We start from the raw sequence: 17,500 nt of genomic DNA, 5'->3' as shown, positions 1-17,500 counted from the left end.
GACCATATAGAAATGTTGGCGTTGGCATCAGATCTTTTTGGGACATCTTTTATTTACTTAGCAATAAATTCTTCATTTTTTTAGAATTTCACATATAATCTCCATAATCTTCTGTTCTGATGGTCATTTCAGGTATATGCTTTAACTTTATGTTTGTTCAGCTGCTTTAACAGTACAATGAAGGTATAGAATTTTCTCTGCTAGAAATCTACTCACTTGGAATAAAATTACGGGTTTAGAAACACACTGCAACGCCCGCTGCAGATATAAATTCAGACATTCCTAATTTATATTCATATGCCTTATCCAGTCAGCTCTTTAACATAAAATGATTGACCTCTATGCGAATAGCAGGTAATCCATATTTCGGTGTTTACGTATGTATTTCATAAGTATATGCGATATGAATATATTATATATGGTGTATGTCTGTAGCTAGAAGCATTCCCATAAGATCTGATATTTTTCTTGGTGAACTGAAACACGTTAAGACAGAATACTATCAGCAGCAACAGGAGCCAATGAAAGAGGCCTCTCTGCAGTCACTTGGCTTGTTAGAAATGTTAGAAATAAGAGCTGCACATCCTACTGTTAAAGAAGAACACCGCAGAGAACGTATGTTTATAAAAAAATGGTCATAGCTTGGAGTTAAACAACAACAATACCAATAGAAGTGGTAGCAGCAATAAAATCAACAGCAATAATTCACGGTCCGTATGATTGTAGTGCAATACTTTAACAGCTCAGTTATTTCATCTTTGATGAAAATAATTATTGGTACATATTTCTTTCAAAAAGAAAGCTAACTTGAAAATAGATTAAGAGTAGAAGTGGTAACAGGTGGTCTTTAAAACACGTTTAATCAGCTGGGTCACTTATTCCTCCTTTAGATTAAGGAAGGGATGTTGTTTAACATTATTTGGCCTCAAGGGAGGTACATATGTAAAGTATCTGATACGTTTCCGCCTACATTTCAAAGTATTCTTATTCTTATTATTCACATCAGCGTAATTATTATCACCCCACTACCACCACTACCGTTATTATTATTATCATTATCATTATTATTAAAAAAAACAACCCAACAAACAAATATATGAACCGTCCTCCCATTAAATTAGAATATATTCATTACTATTTATACTATAACGAAACTACAACTGTACATAGGATCCGATACTGTGTAAATATTTTGGCAAGCAGATATAAGGTAGCCAACAGAAACTCAAAGGAAATGTATTCTGTGAAGCAAGGAGCAGAGTAATCGTATCGTACTACATTTAAACCAGACACCATGAACAGCGAACGATGTTTATATATGATGCAGCGATCTGTGATACGAGGGAAACAGAGAGGAAGTACTATATGTTATATATATTTGTTAATATATTACATTATATTATATTAATAGAGGCCTTAATGGTTGTATATTTATAGTAGAAATACTATAAAAAGAAATACATAAAATATTGATTCTCGAGCGAGGTTTGAGATTATATGAGTCCATACATTTCTCAAAAATTATTAACCACTTAAAAACACAACACCAGTTTATTGACAGTAGGAAAGCAATTTACTACTCAGACTCTGCTAAATAGGAGTTTAATTATTTCTCTGTAGTACTTGTCCTATGTTTCACTGATGAGGTCAGGATAAGATCAAAACATACTCGGAATCGTCTTTCGCAGTTACTAGTAAAAAAATGAAAATAATATTAGTAATTCACTAATATTGACTTTTCCTCATAGTATATTTATTTCTAGTAAGCTTTTTAATGCTCTCTGCATGAAATATGTTTAGTGCTACTTTCACGAAGTACTTTACTAACTTAACTATTGTCTTTTTTATGTAGATGGTGTCTTTGAATTGACTGTTCTCTAAAGAATTCTATTTTCCTATGCCAATAAATGAACAACCTTGTACTGTCACTGTATGATTTTCTCGTCTTTACTTAGGCTCGTACAATGAAGGCTTTATTTAGCTGATGCGATCAAAAGAGGACAAAATGGTGTTTAGCATTTGCTGGAAAAGTGAAACATAGTAGTAATTTTGTTTACTGTACAATTGTTTCAAGTTAGCCCATTACCAAATATGTTAGAACTGTACATTGTTAACATATTTATTGATATTACATATAAATTTAAGAGACATTTCATTTCTTACAGAAATATTAGAAATCAGTTTCAGCAGGCTATCACTCTGTTGTTTTAAGGATATGCAGTTAAAATCTCAACATAGGCTCTGTCAAGTGCCCCAGCCACAGACATCACACTTGTCCTAGTTGAAGGAACGTACAGGGAATATTTCATTTAATCACCCTAAGTAGCAGAAATGCAATATAAATGGTCGAGGTTCATTAATTTACAATATGATAGTTAACATCCAAACCCGGAGAATATTTATACCAAGAAATTACTATTTTCAGGGAAAGTTTTTACAACAACCAGTTTACGATAAATGAAAACTATATAAATAAAATTAATGTGAGAAAATACATCAGACTGACTTTAAGTCAAAAATTTACATAACTGATGTTATTTGGGCACATTAGTAATGTGCCGACTAATGACATTGACACAAAAGGGAATGTGGAGCAAAAACATAACAAATTTAATGCTTTGGTTAGTGTAATTTTTATGTATTTGATGTATTTACTAAACTTCATGTATTCAGTTACAAATGTCACTGTGTCCTGGTTGGTAAGATACTAGATTGGTTGTATTCGGGGAGGAATTAAAATAGAATAGAGAATGGAACTGGCTATGCAGTAGCAGATATGATGTCAATTGCTTCATAAATAGGTCCACACACGCACACAAAGACACGCTCACTGATATTTACACATAAAACCAGATTCACACCAACCCACACCTACATCAATGCAATCTGTCTGTAATTCTGTGATGTTATTTACATTCTTCGTGCATTTATGCAATAATATCAATAAATACATTGAAGGCCCTTATACATTTAAACAAACACACATAGACACATATGTTTGTATAGGTATTTATAAAGACACATTCATATATATATACACATGCATTACATACACACAGTTATACGTTTATATGTACAAACGAAAGGAAACAGCACCCATTATATTGCTTTATATCTAATGCTAAACTATTGATAAATAATCAGTATATTATTCAAGGTTTTATAACACGAAAATACGTATGTGATCTTTCATATGTCTTTTATGACTGAAGATGTTAAACGCAAATCGCTTCTAAAAGCATTCGCAATGGTGATTAGCAAAGTAGATCAAAGTAGGTAACGTAGTCGAAAATATTTTAGGCTACTATTTCGTAAAGGAGACGACGCGGCTGAAGTATATTTTCAGCAACGGTGGCTAATTTGCGTGACAGGAAGTTGAGGATTTTGCGAATCATTTGAATCAGCGTGCTACTCTGATGAAAATTCCCTAAGGACAATGTTTGCCTTCATTATTATCTAATAGTCCAACTTTAGGTCTGCAAACAAGAGAGAGAATTTAAAATGCAAAACGGCTCCTGTCAAATCAAAGGTTTTGAGCATTTCGAATACCACTTAATCAAGCCAATTAAAGAGGCATGATATTTACATACAACCAATACCTTCCTAAATATCTTGAACAACAAAAGACATCTTTCATATTGTGAGCATCTTTACACTTGCAACATCTAATAAATACTTGCAGACAAATCAAACAGAACAATCTTCAAATTATCCTTGGACAGAGGAATTTCTGATAGGATAGTACCTTTCTTATACCATAGTGCGAGCCAGGAATAGCTTCAGTGAAAAGCTATTTTATTCAAAGAATATTTTAATAAATTAAAATAGAGGATGACAAAATAATCTGATTACCGTTCACGCTAATTTAAATATTTCTATGGACATATCCAGAAGTATCCTATTTCTTGCAAAGTACCACTCCCACTAGTACATAAATTCCACAAGATTTTCAATGTACACAATGTTAAGGATAACTATTCTTGTCTATACATCACTTTCATCAGCACACATCACCATCGAAGACAGCTCCACAGCCTCAAAACTCATCTTGCAATTATTGAAACAATTGATTTCTAATGAATCTGGCTTTGCTAAAGGCGTTATATTTGGCATAAGTTATTCAACATGCTACAGAATTATATGAGGCTCACTGCCATCGATTTCAAGGACATTATAATCCTCACCTGTATTCCTATTTCTATTCATGTAGAAACTCCGGGATCACGGATCCTCCAATTATAAATTGGAGTATTGTTGGCAAAGCTACTTCATATTATGTAAATTTTTATTTTTATATCAGAGAAATTAAAGAAACTGAAACAATGCAATTTATCCTTGAGTAGAAAAACTGGATTTGTCTAACTGTCGTCAAGAGTGGAGGTTTCTTCTAGACTATTTTCAGTTGGTTGAACACAAAGCCAAGTTTCTTGTACAGGAGTCACGTTTTGAAAATTTATCCAGTATCCTTCTATATAATATGTATTTAATTATTCAAATTTTAGTTCCTAACATCCTTAAGTTTTGACTAGTTCGATCATTTAAGAATTTTATTTTCATATTTCTTACTAATATGTTGTTTCCGTTGATTGCGCTTTAAGTTAAGTTTTAAAATGAAAGCAAAATGTCCTGAATTATGACTACGAACAAAATATCGTTACAGTGATACTCGAAAATGTGATCACGCTATTACATATATAGTTTGAAGAGAAAAGAAGAGAATGCTGAATGTACGTTTTAATGACTCATAAAAATAAAATTTTAACAAATGTAAATCAAAAGTCAGAAAGCTGTTAATACGGATCTCTGTACTGCAGAGATCTTTACATTTCTTAAATAAAAGAGCAACTTGTTAATATTATCACTTAATGTAGTTTATATAAAAAAAGAACAGATTCCAGAAATAGAGAAGTTTTAGTTACATCTTTCTATATTGTCATCTGATAAATTAGATAACAAAATACACCTAGAATGTTTAGTTGTTTGAATCTGCTTATCTATCTATCTATCTATCTATCTATCTATCTATCTATCTATCTATCTATCTATCTATCTATCCGTTCTCTTCTGGAGAATGTTTAGGCTGGGGATCACGGCCAATTTCCAAAAATCCCTAGCTTGGCATTGCTGCTACAAGGGGCTTTGTCCATTTGGGAATAATTGCATAGATATAGTTTTGTCATGCCTATTTTTTGGCAGCCAATTTAATTGCTTCCCCACCAAACTTCCATATTCTGTCGTTACTAATGAATTCATCCCCAATAACATTTATATCATTATTTCTGCATTGCATTCTTTTTGTGGTTTCTGGTAGGAATGCTTTGATCATGTGTTCCAATCAAGAATCCTTCCGGCTCATCTTTCTACTCTTCACTTTTCAGCAAGTGTTGTGATTTTTTGTTTATTTCCATTCTGTTGACTTCTTTTTTTATTGGTCATCTAGAGGATTGTCTTGTCTTTGTTTTGTAATGGCATTATGTACCTCCACCTTAAGCTCAGTAATTTATTTCTTCTTCTTCTTCTTCTTACAATTTTTTGTTTTTTTCACCTTTCTCCTTTCAATTGTCTGTCTTTTAGGCTTTTGTTTTGTATTCGTGGATTTCCTTTAAAACCGAAAACAATATTTAGTTTTGTTCCTATTTTGGAGTTCTTTCAATTAATTAAAACAGGAAATGCATGATCGTTACATTGCTATATTATCGCTCCAAGCAAATCTATGACTATATGCATTCCTTGTGCTAAATCTCCGACTTTATGCCAATGCATAAAATTATTCTATTTCTAAGGCATTGGTAAAGGCGACGAGCTGGCAGAATCGTTAGCACGTTGGACGAAATGTTTAGCGGTATTTCTCCTGGCATTACGTTCTGAGTTCAAATACTGCAAAAGTCAGTTTTGCCCTTCATCCTTTCGAAGTGGAGCACTGGGGTCAATGTAATTGACTAACACCTTCCCCCAAAACCGCTGGCCTTATTCCTACAATGAGAGTTATTATCATTATATTAGTCACGTATCGTGGGTATCTCCTATCCCCAAATTTCTGGCCTTGTAGCTCCATTAGAAACAACTGTTGTTGTTGTTGTTGCTCTTCTTCTTCTTCTTCTTCTTCTTCTTCTTCTTCTTCTTCTTCTACTACTACTACTACGTGCAGTGTTTTGGCTTTGTATTGCATTCACTGTGCTTTACATAGTATATATGCTGTGCCTAGTATTGCTATTTTATGTATGTTGTGCACATTTGTAAGTCATTGGAATTTGTTTCATATATTTGTTTCCAAGTGTTTTAATCATTCCCAAGGCAACTATTAGGATAGGGATTGCTTATGTTTTTAAACCCGACTTTAGTGTCAACTTTGTTTCCAGATCTTTCTATTTGAATAATTGTCTGTTCCTTTTAGAGATACTTTATCGTCTGTTGGGACTGATACTTACATTAGGAGAGGAATTTCCTTTCCTTTTGGTCTTTGAGAACAATATCCGGATGGTTAACCTTGAACCTCATGTCTGCGTAGGTTGGCATTTCCCAGAACACGTTCGCATTGTCATTCTCTGAGATATTTTTGGTGATTGCTTATACCATCTCTTTTCTGTCGGTTTTTCATATATGATGATGATGATGATGATCATCATCATCATCATCATCATTTAGTAGTGTTGTTTGTAGTGAATGCTTTTCTGTTGGTGTTAGAGTATCATCCATCAAATATTGTTCTTTTTTAATGTCCCTGTATAATACTTTAGTATCTAATTTTAAAATTCTTGTGAAAAAAAAAAAAAAAAAATTAGAAATTCACTTGCATGATTTTGCTGATATGATTCGCTAAATGCTTTACTTTTACTTCAAAGCTGTCTTTTTTTTATTGATATGCTTTTCAGTTATTGAGCTTCATTTCGCTTTTTCGGCGTAGATTCCATTTTTTCCAGTTCGCTAAGCAAGAACATGTCTTCCTTTTATTTATTCTATTTTATGTAGTAGGGCTCTTTTGCATTTTATGAGAAGGGGTGTGGCTGAATGTGTGTGTGTGTATATGGGGGCATGTGTACGCATGCATGATTGCTTGTGTGTGTATGGTGGTGATGGGGTCATCACTTTATTTGAAACAAACCCCATTTCCTTCGCTACTTCCACTCCCACTGAATTGATTAAAAATTTCTGTCCGTTGATATGTGGGTGCTTTATTTCCATGAACGGAATTCCTGGCAAAATCCTATTACATCTATTCACTCTTTCACGAAACTGTTTGTTCGTGTGTAGCTTGGGCAAGTGTTTACATCGAGCCATGTTCATATATATTGTTGTCTTCTATAATTTTCCTCAGTGTCAAATCAAATTTATCTATATGTATTTCTTTTATTCAGGTTGTTTATAATCGTGGGTTCGAAGGTACATTTATATCGTAACCAGGTATTTGTTTGAATGATTCTATGGGGAATTCTGTGGTCTTCAGTAATATTTGGATTTTAGTTTTATTCTGTGTTTGGTTTTGATTTGATGTTTGTGCGGTGACTTTATAGTTTTTCACTGAATTCTTAGGATTCCCTTATTGTGTGTTGAAGCTTCAGTGTTGCTCTCAGAAGTTTTATAGATGTTATACTTCACTGAATTGCTAGCGAGAGCCTGGTCTTGTGCAGCAATGATCTGGCTTTCGGTGGTACGCTTCCAATCACCTCGCTCAAGCCACGCCCACGATGCTGTATTATCCTTAAAGTCTTGTGTATTCCTTTCAAACTGTTCATGCATTTTCATTTCAAGAAGGTCTTCTTTTCTCGTCTCCTCAGCTCTTTGGTTAAACTCTTCCTTGCCCATCATTTCATCTGCATTTACACCCATATCTTTCGCGGCATATTGCAGCAGGTCTTCATCACTATTTATCAAATATTCAGCAAGCGTTCTCCTTTCACTCCTTATACAATAGTCTATATTAATTAGTCCTCTGTCACCATTCTTTCTTTTCATATACAGTCTGTTTACGTTTGCTTTAGGATGTAACGCCCCATGCAGCGTCATCAACTTTCCTTCTATCCAGTGTTGATATTTCCTTCTTAGTTCATTTGAGGATGGACGCACTATATCTGACCACCACAACTGCCCAGATATTCATTGCGGTAATCAAATTTTTGGCATTCAGGTTGTATTTCAACACCATTTTCACTCTTTTTTGATACGCCTCGCTGACATTGACATTATTATTATTATTATTATTATTATTATTATTATTATTATTATTATTATTATTGTTATTATTATTATTATAAATTGAAGTGAACAGACATATTAACCGTATTAAGTTACGAGAAAAAAGACTTTGGTCCAGTTCCTATAACTGAAAGAATTCAGATTGCCGTAGCGGTCCACAACATAGTACAAAAGTATTTATCTTTAATAATTTTATCTGTCACGTATTCTTCACAAATAGCAATGTTCAAAACTATTTCAGAAGTAAGAGAAGAACTTGTGCCCTCTATAGTGATGGTGATTCTAGCTTCAGTAGCAGAAACAAATACATCAAATTTTTGACCTTAGTAAGATTTGAACTCAAAGGTATCTTGTCCAATGCGATAAGAATTCTGCCAATCTAGGACAATTATAATTGTTTCTAATTCATGTTCGAGGCCAACAGTTTGGTGGAGAGAGAGTTAGTTGATTTCATCAATTCCAATACTTAACGGGTACTTTATTTTATCGACCCAGGAAAGATGAAAGACAAAAGTTGAATTCGGTGGGATTTGAACTCATACTGTAAAACAATGTAGCTAAATAATACAAAAGCATTTTCTCGGTCTTCCGTCAATTCTGTTAACTCATGTAGTGATAGTAAAATAAAATTTAAAAAATGAGACTAGCAAAACTTTTCCGCGGAATGACTAAGCCAATGCTAGAAGCTAAATTTAAGCAATGAGCTTAGGAGGCGAGGCACTACAAAATATAGGAAGCATGACTAAATAATACCAGTGAATCAATGTAATAAAATAACTTAACCTAACATAAAGTAATCTTAATGATTCGACATCTACGAAACAAAACGAATAAGTACTTTCCTATCTTATCTTAAAGAGACATACATGTAACACTTTATTTGTAATATTACAATCAGGTGATGTATAGTATAAAGAAGCAAGTAGAAATGAGATACTCAAATCAAAACAAATATATATCAGTGTTCTTCAATATATTGACTAAATAGAAATATAATATTACATACATCAAGTAAAAAACTATGTTATTTGATCAATGATAGAGAACATCAGAGAATGAGTTTAGTGAGAACGCTTAGAGATATATGTAACACTAAAAGAAATAACACCTTTTAAAATGGTTCGCATTTTAATGATGCTTATTGTCAGTTCTAACTACACAATGAAATGGCGATTTTTTATGTAAATTAAATGTAGATAAAAAATATTACAATCATATGAATGCATATGTTTCGGTTTTAATATAACCAATTAGAGAAGATAGTGTGCTGATAGAAACGTTAGCGCGTCGGACACGTTGCTTTTCGGCATTTCTTCCAACTCTTTAGTTTCTGAGTTCAAATCCCCCGAGGTCGACTTTTTGCCTTGCATCTATTCTTGGTCGAGAAAATTAAGTACTAGTCAAGTACTGAGTTCGAGACAATCGACTTGCATCTGTCCCTTTGAAGTTGCTGGAATTGAAAATTATGTCCAGACTCGATGTATGAAAATAATCGAAAAATTTTGAGATGCCATGTAAACTTATTGCACTGTCTGACATAAAGTGCCAAAGAGAAGATTACTTCTGATGACGTGAGATAACAAATTGGAAGCTGTATGGTTTTGGAAGTTAAATTCGGGTATTTATATGTACATAATCAGAAATGATGGATAACATACTGGTTTCTGAGAAAGCACTTCTACAGTGTGAATTAAGCAGACATAATGACACGTCTTTCAATCCTTAACCTAGAAATTTCTAAGATTTTACATGAGTGCAACGTTCATAAATAAAGTACTCCAAGCTTCTCACCAACTAAAAATTACAAAGGATAGCAACTAACGACAGTCACAGTCTCATGAATATTACTCTAATATAGAAGGATCAAAATCCCTATTATAAAATGACCGAGTGGATAAGGTTTTGGACCAACTGTTTAAAACTGCGAGTGAAATCTACAGTAATTATTTTGTTGTGTTTCTGGGAAAGACACTCTATTCTTTATTGTCTCTGTTCATCTAGCTCTCAGATGAATTCATGTACCAGATCCTCTGGGCGTGTTATCTGTACTAGGGGACACTATCTTTTACCTACTTAACCTTGTAAAACTGGAGCTAAGTACCAGCTCTTAAAGCTATTTAGTAGATATTTGCATCCAGCTTTATAAACAAAGAAAATATTTACAAAATATTAACAGGAATAAACAAAACAATAATCATTTTATTAAAAAGTAAATGGAGAAATATGACAAAATTAATGAAGGCCCCACAATTTTATTCTGGATAATTGTAAATATACCAAAATTGTGAGCAGCATTTTGTCAATAAGACATCACCAAAAGCAAAATTGCATTTAGGCATAATTTCTAATATTCTGTTGTCGGGGCATACTATCAGCATTATGAGAAAAGACAACAAGATATTTACCGAGAAGAAATATGCAAAGAGCTGCAAATTTCCAAATAAGATAAGGAATGCATGTAGAGGCCAAAGGCAGTGATAGATAAATAATAGCTGAATCCTTCGAGGTATGTAAGTAAACAGCGAAATAGCGATAAGAAACTACTTTGCTATCAAAGTTAAACATGCCAGAGGCTGTACATTGATAAATGGGAAATACACATACAAATGTACATGTGTACACAAGCACACATATCAGATTAAAATCTATATACGATAATAAAAGAAATTCTTGAATAATTAGCATACTGTAGATTACAAAAATTAACCATGTACTACGGATCTTAATGCAATATGTTGGTTATCGTGAACACCAATTAAATTGAACTTTGCATGCGTGAAATTGAGATGAAATTAACTGATTTCTTATAGCAGGCATAGCTGTGTAGTAAGAAGTTTGCTTCCCAAACACATGGTTCCGAATTCAGTCTTACCGCGTGGCACCTTGGGCAAGTGACTTCTACTATAGCCTCGGGCTGACCAAAGCCTTGTGAGTGGATTTGGTATACGGAAACTGAAAGAATCACACACACACACACACACACACACACACACACACACACACACACACACACACACACACACACACACATATATATGTGCGTGTGTGTATAACACAAGTATAAAAATATATACACGCCGCGTAAGGGAAATACAAGATAAATACTGAAAGTTAAATGAGTACTTTAAGTCTTTTCTGCTAAGGAGAAATGAAAATAACTTTTAATGTAAAAGTATATCGCTATCTTGTATACTGTAATAGTATATGTGTATTTTGATAAAGATGTTGCTGTTACTACTATTACTACGACGACGACAATATTCAATTTGTACTTATTTTAGCGAACCCGAAAAGATGAAAGGTAAAGTCGATCTCGGCAGAATTTGACTTAAAACGTAAAGATGGACAAAATGTCGCTACGCATTTTGCCCGGCGTGATAACGATTCTGCAAGCTCCCCAGTGCCTTAATAATAAAACAATAATTTTATACATAGGCATACAGTCGTAGATTTACTGGAAGAGAGACACACAGTCGGAGAATTGTTTGCGGCGACAACGTAGCAATGTACTGTTCATGCATTTCTTGCGTTCTGATTTATTATAGCGCTTACGAAGTTGTTGAACCAGTGATCTTTATAAAGTTTACATAACTACAAATGGTATTGATCATAGAAATTAATAAAGCTTGATATTTTCAAGTACTATCTTTATTTTCGTTAAGTTTGAGGATAGAGTCATACCTGTTATACTGATGTTTGGATTAAGAATTTTATGTCGACTAAGGAGTATTATTATTGTTTAGACTACAACATGCTAGCAAAGAAAGTTGGAAAACATGACATTTAGTTCTGATCTTTTTTTTAAGGCTAATACTTTGCTCTTTTGTCTGAAGATATTTTATCTTCAGGCTAAAAGTTTTTTTTATCTGATGTTGATTTACAGTATATACACTTTAGCTAATATATGAATTGGATATCTAGTAAAGCACTGTGTTGTTTTGGGGCTACTACTGAAATCTTTCATCTTTATCTCGCGTATATAAAACAACTAACTGGTTGCAATGTATATGTATTCCTTATTTATATGGGAAGATGTAATTAAAACATTACAAAGAAGCGAAATACACATTAGTGTAACAGATCCTTACAAAGAGGATCTACATCTTCTCATAACTCTGAAACTTTACTGGCCCAGATAAATGATCTTTAATGAGTTGTGGGATATCATTGAAATTTTCTCGTCATGTAGCGTTTACAATTCTCAAAATTGTAATATTTGGTGGAACTAAAAAAATGGATAGAGTAAAATCGTTGAGTGTTCCGACTGAGGATCGAAACTTGTCCGTGGAATGTCTTTATTTGTTTATCAGAACTTGCGGATACTTAGAGAGCTATCATAAAAGTGGATTAACGAATATTAAGTTAAGTAATAAAAGTCTCAGGTTACAATTCTGATCAAAAATATTTTCCCTGTTCTTAATCTTCAGCAGAAAAAAATTAATATTTAGGAAACAGTAAACAATAGTAAAACTGTTATGATATTCGCTTTATATTCTATCAAATAAACTTTACTGGCAATTTCACATTTCATTTTAAGATCAGGGTTTGGAATACTAAAATATATTTATTTTAATGTCGAAGTATTGAATAAAGCTAGTTTTGTCACATTCCGTTGAAACTCCACTTTTTTTACATTTGTATTTATATACAGAAATGACAATGCTTCAAGCAGATCAAGAGATCTTGTTTTGTATTTTAGTTTAAGTAGAGTACAATTATTCATATCAAAACAATTTGAAATCTGTCCTACTTACTGAAACGGACTAAAGCTATTGTCTTTTTACCAACGATATTTTTTTTAATGTTACTAGTGCTATCAGTGAGAATATTTAAAGGCTCTTCCATACAAAAATAGAGAAGCGAAAACTCAAAGAATATCAGACAATGCTTTTTAAAACAAATACACAAATAAAGAGAATGACCTTTATGATACAATGATTTCTGAAGGAGAGAATGATTTAGTAGTAAGTGAACTTTTTTGTGGATATCTTTCACAAAAAGATAATAAACACATGCAGCAAGCTAATTTTTTTCTTGGCTATAAAAACAAATTAACCTCCAAAGCTAAATCAGTTACTAATAGCCGTTCTATTTCAAAACAAAAGATATAATAGCAAAGAGAACCGAGTTGAACTTTATTAAATTATAGTTTAGATCTCAGAGGTTTACTTTCGTAAATATTAAGATCATACAGCTATTAATGACTACATAATTAAACAGTTTATTAATTAACAATAAGGAGAAAATGACGTGGCGTAAAGGAGTGATAATAAATACAACACTGGGATTGAGAGATGTTAAGGCGACTTTGTTATAAATGAAGTCGTTACATGGCCGCTCGATCTGCTAAAATTAACAATTAAACCTTCATCAATCCATTCTTTATTGCGGGTGCACATTAAATTGTGTGATCTTTTTGGCATCATTGAGAGGCAAGACAAATTAATCACAGCTAAAATGCTTTTATTATCAGTCAGCCTGACTAATGGCCGACTAGTGACAAACAATAACGATGCACAAGTTTCCCCAAAGAGAAACAACAATAAAAAAAGTAGCAATTCAAGTCCAATTCTTTAGAAGATTAATTAATTAATTGTTATTAGAAACATATATTTAATTACTAATACTTAAAGAGGATTGTTTCTGATTAGATTGTCTAGATCATACAAACAGATATTCTCATGTTGTAGGTTTTTTTCCTCCCTTTGATGTTTTCATAAATTTACCTGCTTTTGTTTTTATAAAAAAGAGCAATGATTAAGTGATTAATATATTTCACACCTAATAGGCAGGATTTCACTGACTTAATAGAGAGTCGTTAGAATTCCTTGTGATGTTTGCTTCATCTATATGCTATCTAAGTTTAACTCATGCCAAGATCAACTCTTGTGGAACTTGTGAAGCATTGCACGGTATGTCGTGTAGTATCTGTTGCGGTAGTTTGTATTTTAGAGAAGAAACTCCTGCGAAAGCACTGGTACTAAGCTATTTCAATCCTCAATCCTTGCCATTCTCTTGGTGTTGACTAGTTTGTAGAATATTTAATTAACTTTCCATATAATTGTGTTTGAGAGTAAGAGATGGATCAACTTGAGAAGGCGATACTCCAATTCCTACAGATTCTTTGACACTAAATAATTCAGTTTCAGACAGTTCTGTTTGAACAAGCCAATAAACATAAAAACGATCATAAAATTACGAACTACGTTTCACTTTCAAGTATTTCATTTTTTCTAATGAATTTATTGAGCCAAAATCTGAAGGCTATAATTAGTAAAAGAGTAAATGCCAAACAGAAATCAAGTATTGAATAATTATCTGAAATGTTTCTTTTACATGAAATCATTGCCTTTTCTCTTTCTAAGTACAAGTGATCATATTTTTTAAACGAAAAAGAATAGGGTCCTGCATCTTTTATGACTTTTTCATTAGTGGTATAGCTACCACGAACTGGCTTTAACTGAGAATTAAAACTATTTATTCTTCGGTTCCTGTGAGATCTTGCTGTTTACTATTCGATAACTTGATGCATTAACATTTTAAAATTTCATTCGAGAATTTCTTCTTTAAAAGCATTTATACGTCTATCAGGAATGAAGTAATTTAATAGCTTCTTGCATATTTTGAAAAGTAATTTAGGTGGCACATAAAGATTATGAAATGACCTTGTGGCAAAGGTAAAGGAAAATGACTCGTACGTTGAAACTACATATTCCATTCTAGCACTATAAAATTATCTTACCCTGACGAAACTTACTTAACACAGGGTTGCTTCTTGAGCAAGGAGAGATTTATCTCTCTTCTGTTTAATATTACAAACATTTCTGGATTTGCACCGGCTCGATAGAGTTTAGTTTTTTAAGGAAGATCAATTAAACCTAAAGGCATTGTAAATGTATACATACATACATACATACATACATACATACATACATACGTCCATACGTACGTACGTACATATATATATATATATATATATATATATATATATATATATAAATGTAAGGACATATATATACACACATACATACATATATACATAAATATCATAATCAATGGTTTTTAATTATTAAAATTAATGATTCAACAGGAGTGTTATTATAACTAATTAAACATTCTGGTGTTCTGTAAAATTTGCATGTTAGTCTTCACTCAACTATAACTGTTATACCCATACAAATACAATGCCTTTATGTTAAGTTATACTACCTTACACCACTGTATCAATAATATACCAATCATAAATAATAAAAAAAAACTGGAGGAAATGTATCAAGTGGTTGTTATGATTTAAACATTTCAACTTCAAAAATATCAGGCTTGAAAGCTTTGTTAAAACTTTACTCACAGTTTTCATTTAGGATCTTGAAATTTCCTTTAATATCCCTTTAGGGAAATGAATGAAAATTAAACTTACCTGAGCTTTGTTGCAATCGCCTTTACAAGCTCCTTTCGGATTGAGCACTTTCTCAGCCTCGTCATTCCATTTTTTCACAGCCGTTTTGACAAGACCTTTCATATCATCTGTCTCAGAATCGTAGTACATGTTTTGTCCAAAATATTTATCGTATTCTTTATAATCACAAGTTAAAGACCATGTTCCAGCAGCAGAACTCAAACCATCATCCCAGACCTTGAAAAAGAACAAAATAAAAACATGTAAATATGTCGGTCAACATAGATAGATAATAACTTGTAAGCTTAACTTATAATATATATATATATATATATATATATATATATATATATATATATATTATATGTATTAATCCTATATCAAATATAATGATTATACGGTTCATGATGTTTACACTTAGGCCATAGAAACAGTTATACAATATAATCAGAAAATTTTAAAATATCATTGATATCACTTTCTTCTATTCTTTGAAATATCTTTCACTGAACTCATTCCTGCCATAGAAAATAATATATTGAAGTAGTAATAATGGAGTTTAATGGTAATGTAAGGTACCGAGCTCTTAAGTTTAGGTTAGCTCATTATTTTTCGGTCTATTTAAAAAAAATTGTCGCTTCAAATCGGAAAATAAATATCACTACGATATATATTATATATATTTATTTTATATATATATATATATACATTTATACAATAACTGTATATAATATATATCGTAATGATATTTATTTTCCGATTTGAAGCGACAATTTCTTTAAATTGACCGAAAAAGGATGAGCTAATCTAAATTTATATTGGCAGTTGACACTACCGAACTGCCCAGGTGTTTAGAGACATCCGTTTCGCAGCTGATAATGGGAATATATAAATATATTCTATATGCCTGTTTGGGAATATTTTATGTATTGGGATCTCTTATTCTGAGTTGTCCTTTATTCTCGTGCTATTGAAAATGTTTGTGAGTCCATGGCTTATGGTGATTACTTGTATTGATATTGGTTCATTTACTTCATATTAGATTTGGACAACGCTTAGATAATGTCATCCAGTTTCGAGGGGTATATCTCTCTCTCTCTCCTTCTCCCCCCTCTCTCTCTCTCTCTCTCTATATATATATATATATATATATATATATATATAAATATATATATATGACATTGAAGTTTTCTGTGTTTGAGTGTGTGTGTGTGTGTGTGTGTGTGTGTGTGTGTGTGTGTGTGTGTGTGTGTGTGTGTGTGCAAAAATTTATTGTACCTCAATAACTTCTACATCTTTCATCCGATTTCATTAAACTTTTATAGACAGCCACTTCATATCCCAGCCCCGAACATAGGCTACTTAGATTTTTACAAAGTCGATATTGGGGCCTGTAGAGCGATGGGAAACCAACGATAAATGATTCCTATTCATTTGTATTAATCAGCTGTAGGGTCTTCCATACTTTTTAAATCTTTTTGTAAAAGTGAAAGGATTTTGTCTATTTATTTTCACTGTCCACCAGCGACGGTGATTAAATTGGCTTGGAACACTGAACGCATACATTTCCACAATTCTCAACCGAGTTTCACCAAACTTTACACACACATTACTTATGTCACAAGGATGATCATGCACTAAAAATTTTGCCCGGAGCTTCCGCGTAAATGGACCTAAATGGACATAGTACTTTGTATGTAGGGTCTTCCGTACTTTTTAAATCTCTCTCTATAAATCCTTTGTGGCTCTGTCTGTTCCCAATGCATTCTCAAACGGCTCAACCAAATCAAATCAAATTTTACACGGTAATACTGTCACATACCAGGAGGGTCATCATGTAATTTCTGGGGATTAAAACAATGCAACATTGGCACTAGTTCCGTATTACGTGTCAAAACTCGTATATATATA

General features: G+C 32.6%; 1 protein-coding gene across 4 annotated transcripts in view; it reads right to left on the bottom strand.

Annotated features, from left to right (window-relative positions):
• The window catches only part of LOC106882199 (uncharacterized), a 164,318-nt gene that overhangs the window by 60,047 nt on the left and 86,771 nt on the right, over nucleotides 1-17,500 (bottom strand). For all 4 annotated transcript variants that reach the window (XM_089357806.1, XM_089357812.1, XM_089357800.1 and 1 more), the window contains exon 2: nucleotides 15,611-15,826. In XM_089357806.1, coding sequence (XP_089213932.1) covers nucleotides 15,611-15,826 — 216 coding nt within the window. The remainder of the gene's footprint in view (nucleotides 1-15,610; nucleotides 15,827-17,500) is intronic.

This window comes from Octopus bimaculoides, chromosome 1 (genome assembly GCF_046866305.1).
Source record: "Octopus bimaculoides isolate indiv1 chromosome 1, ASM4686630v1, whole genome shotgun sequence".
In the NCBI taxonomy this organism is placed as follows: Eukaryota; Metazoa; Mollusca; class Cephalopoda; order Octopoda; family Octopodidae; genus Octopus; species Octopus bimaculoides.
The sequence above is the reverse complement of the archived record's forward strand: the minus strand, read 5'-3'. Positions and strand labels throughout refer to the sequence as shown.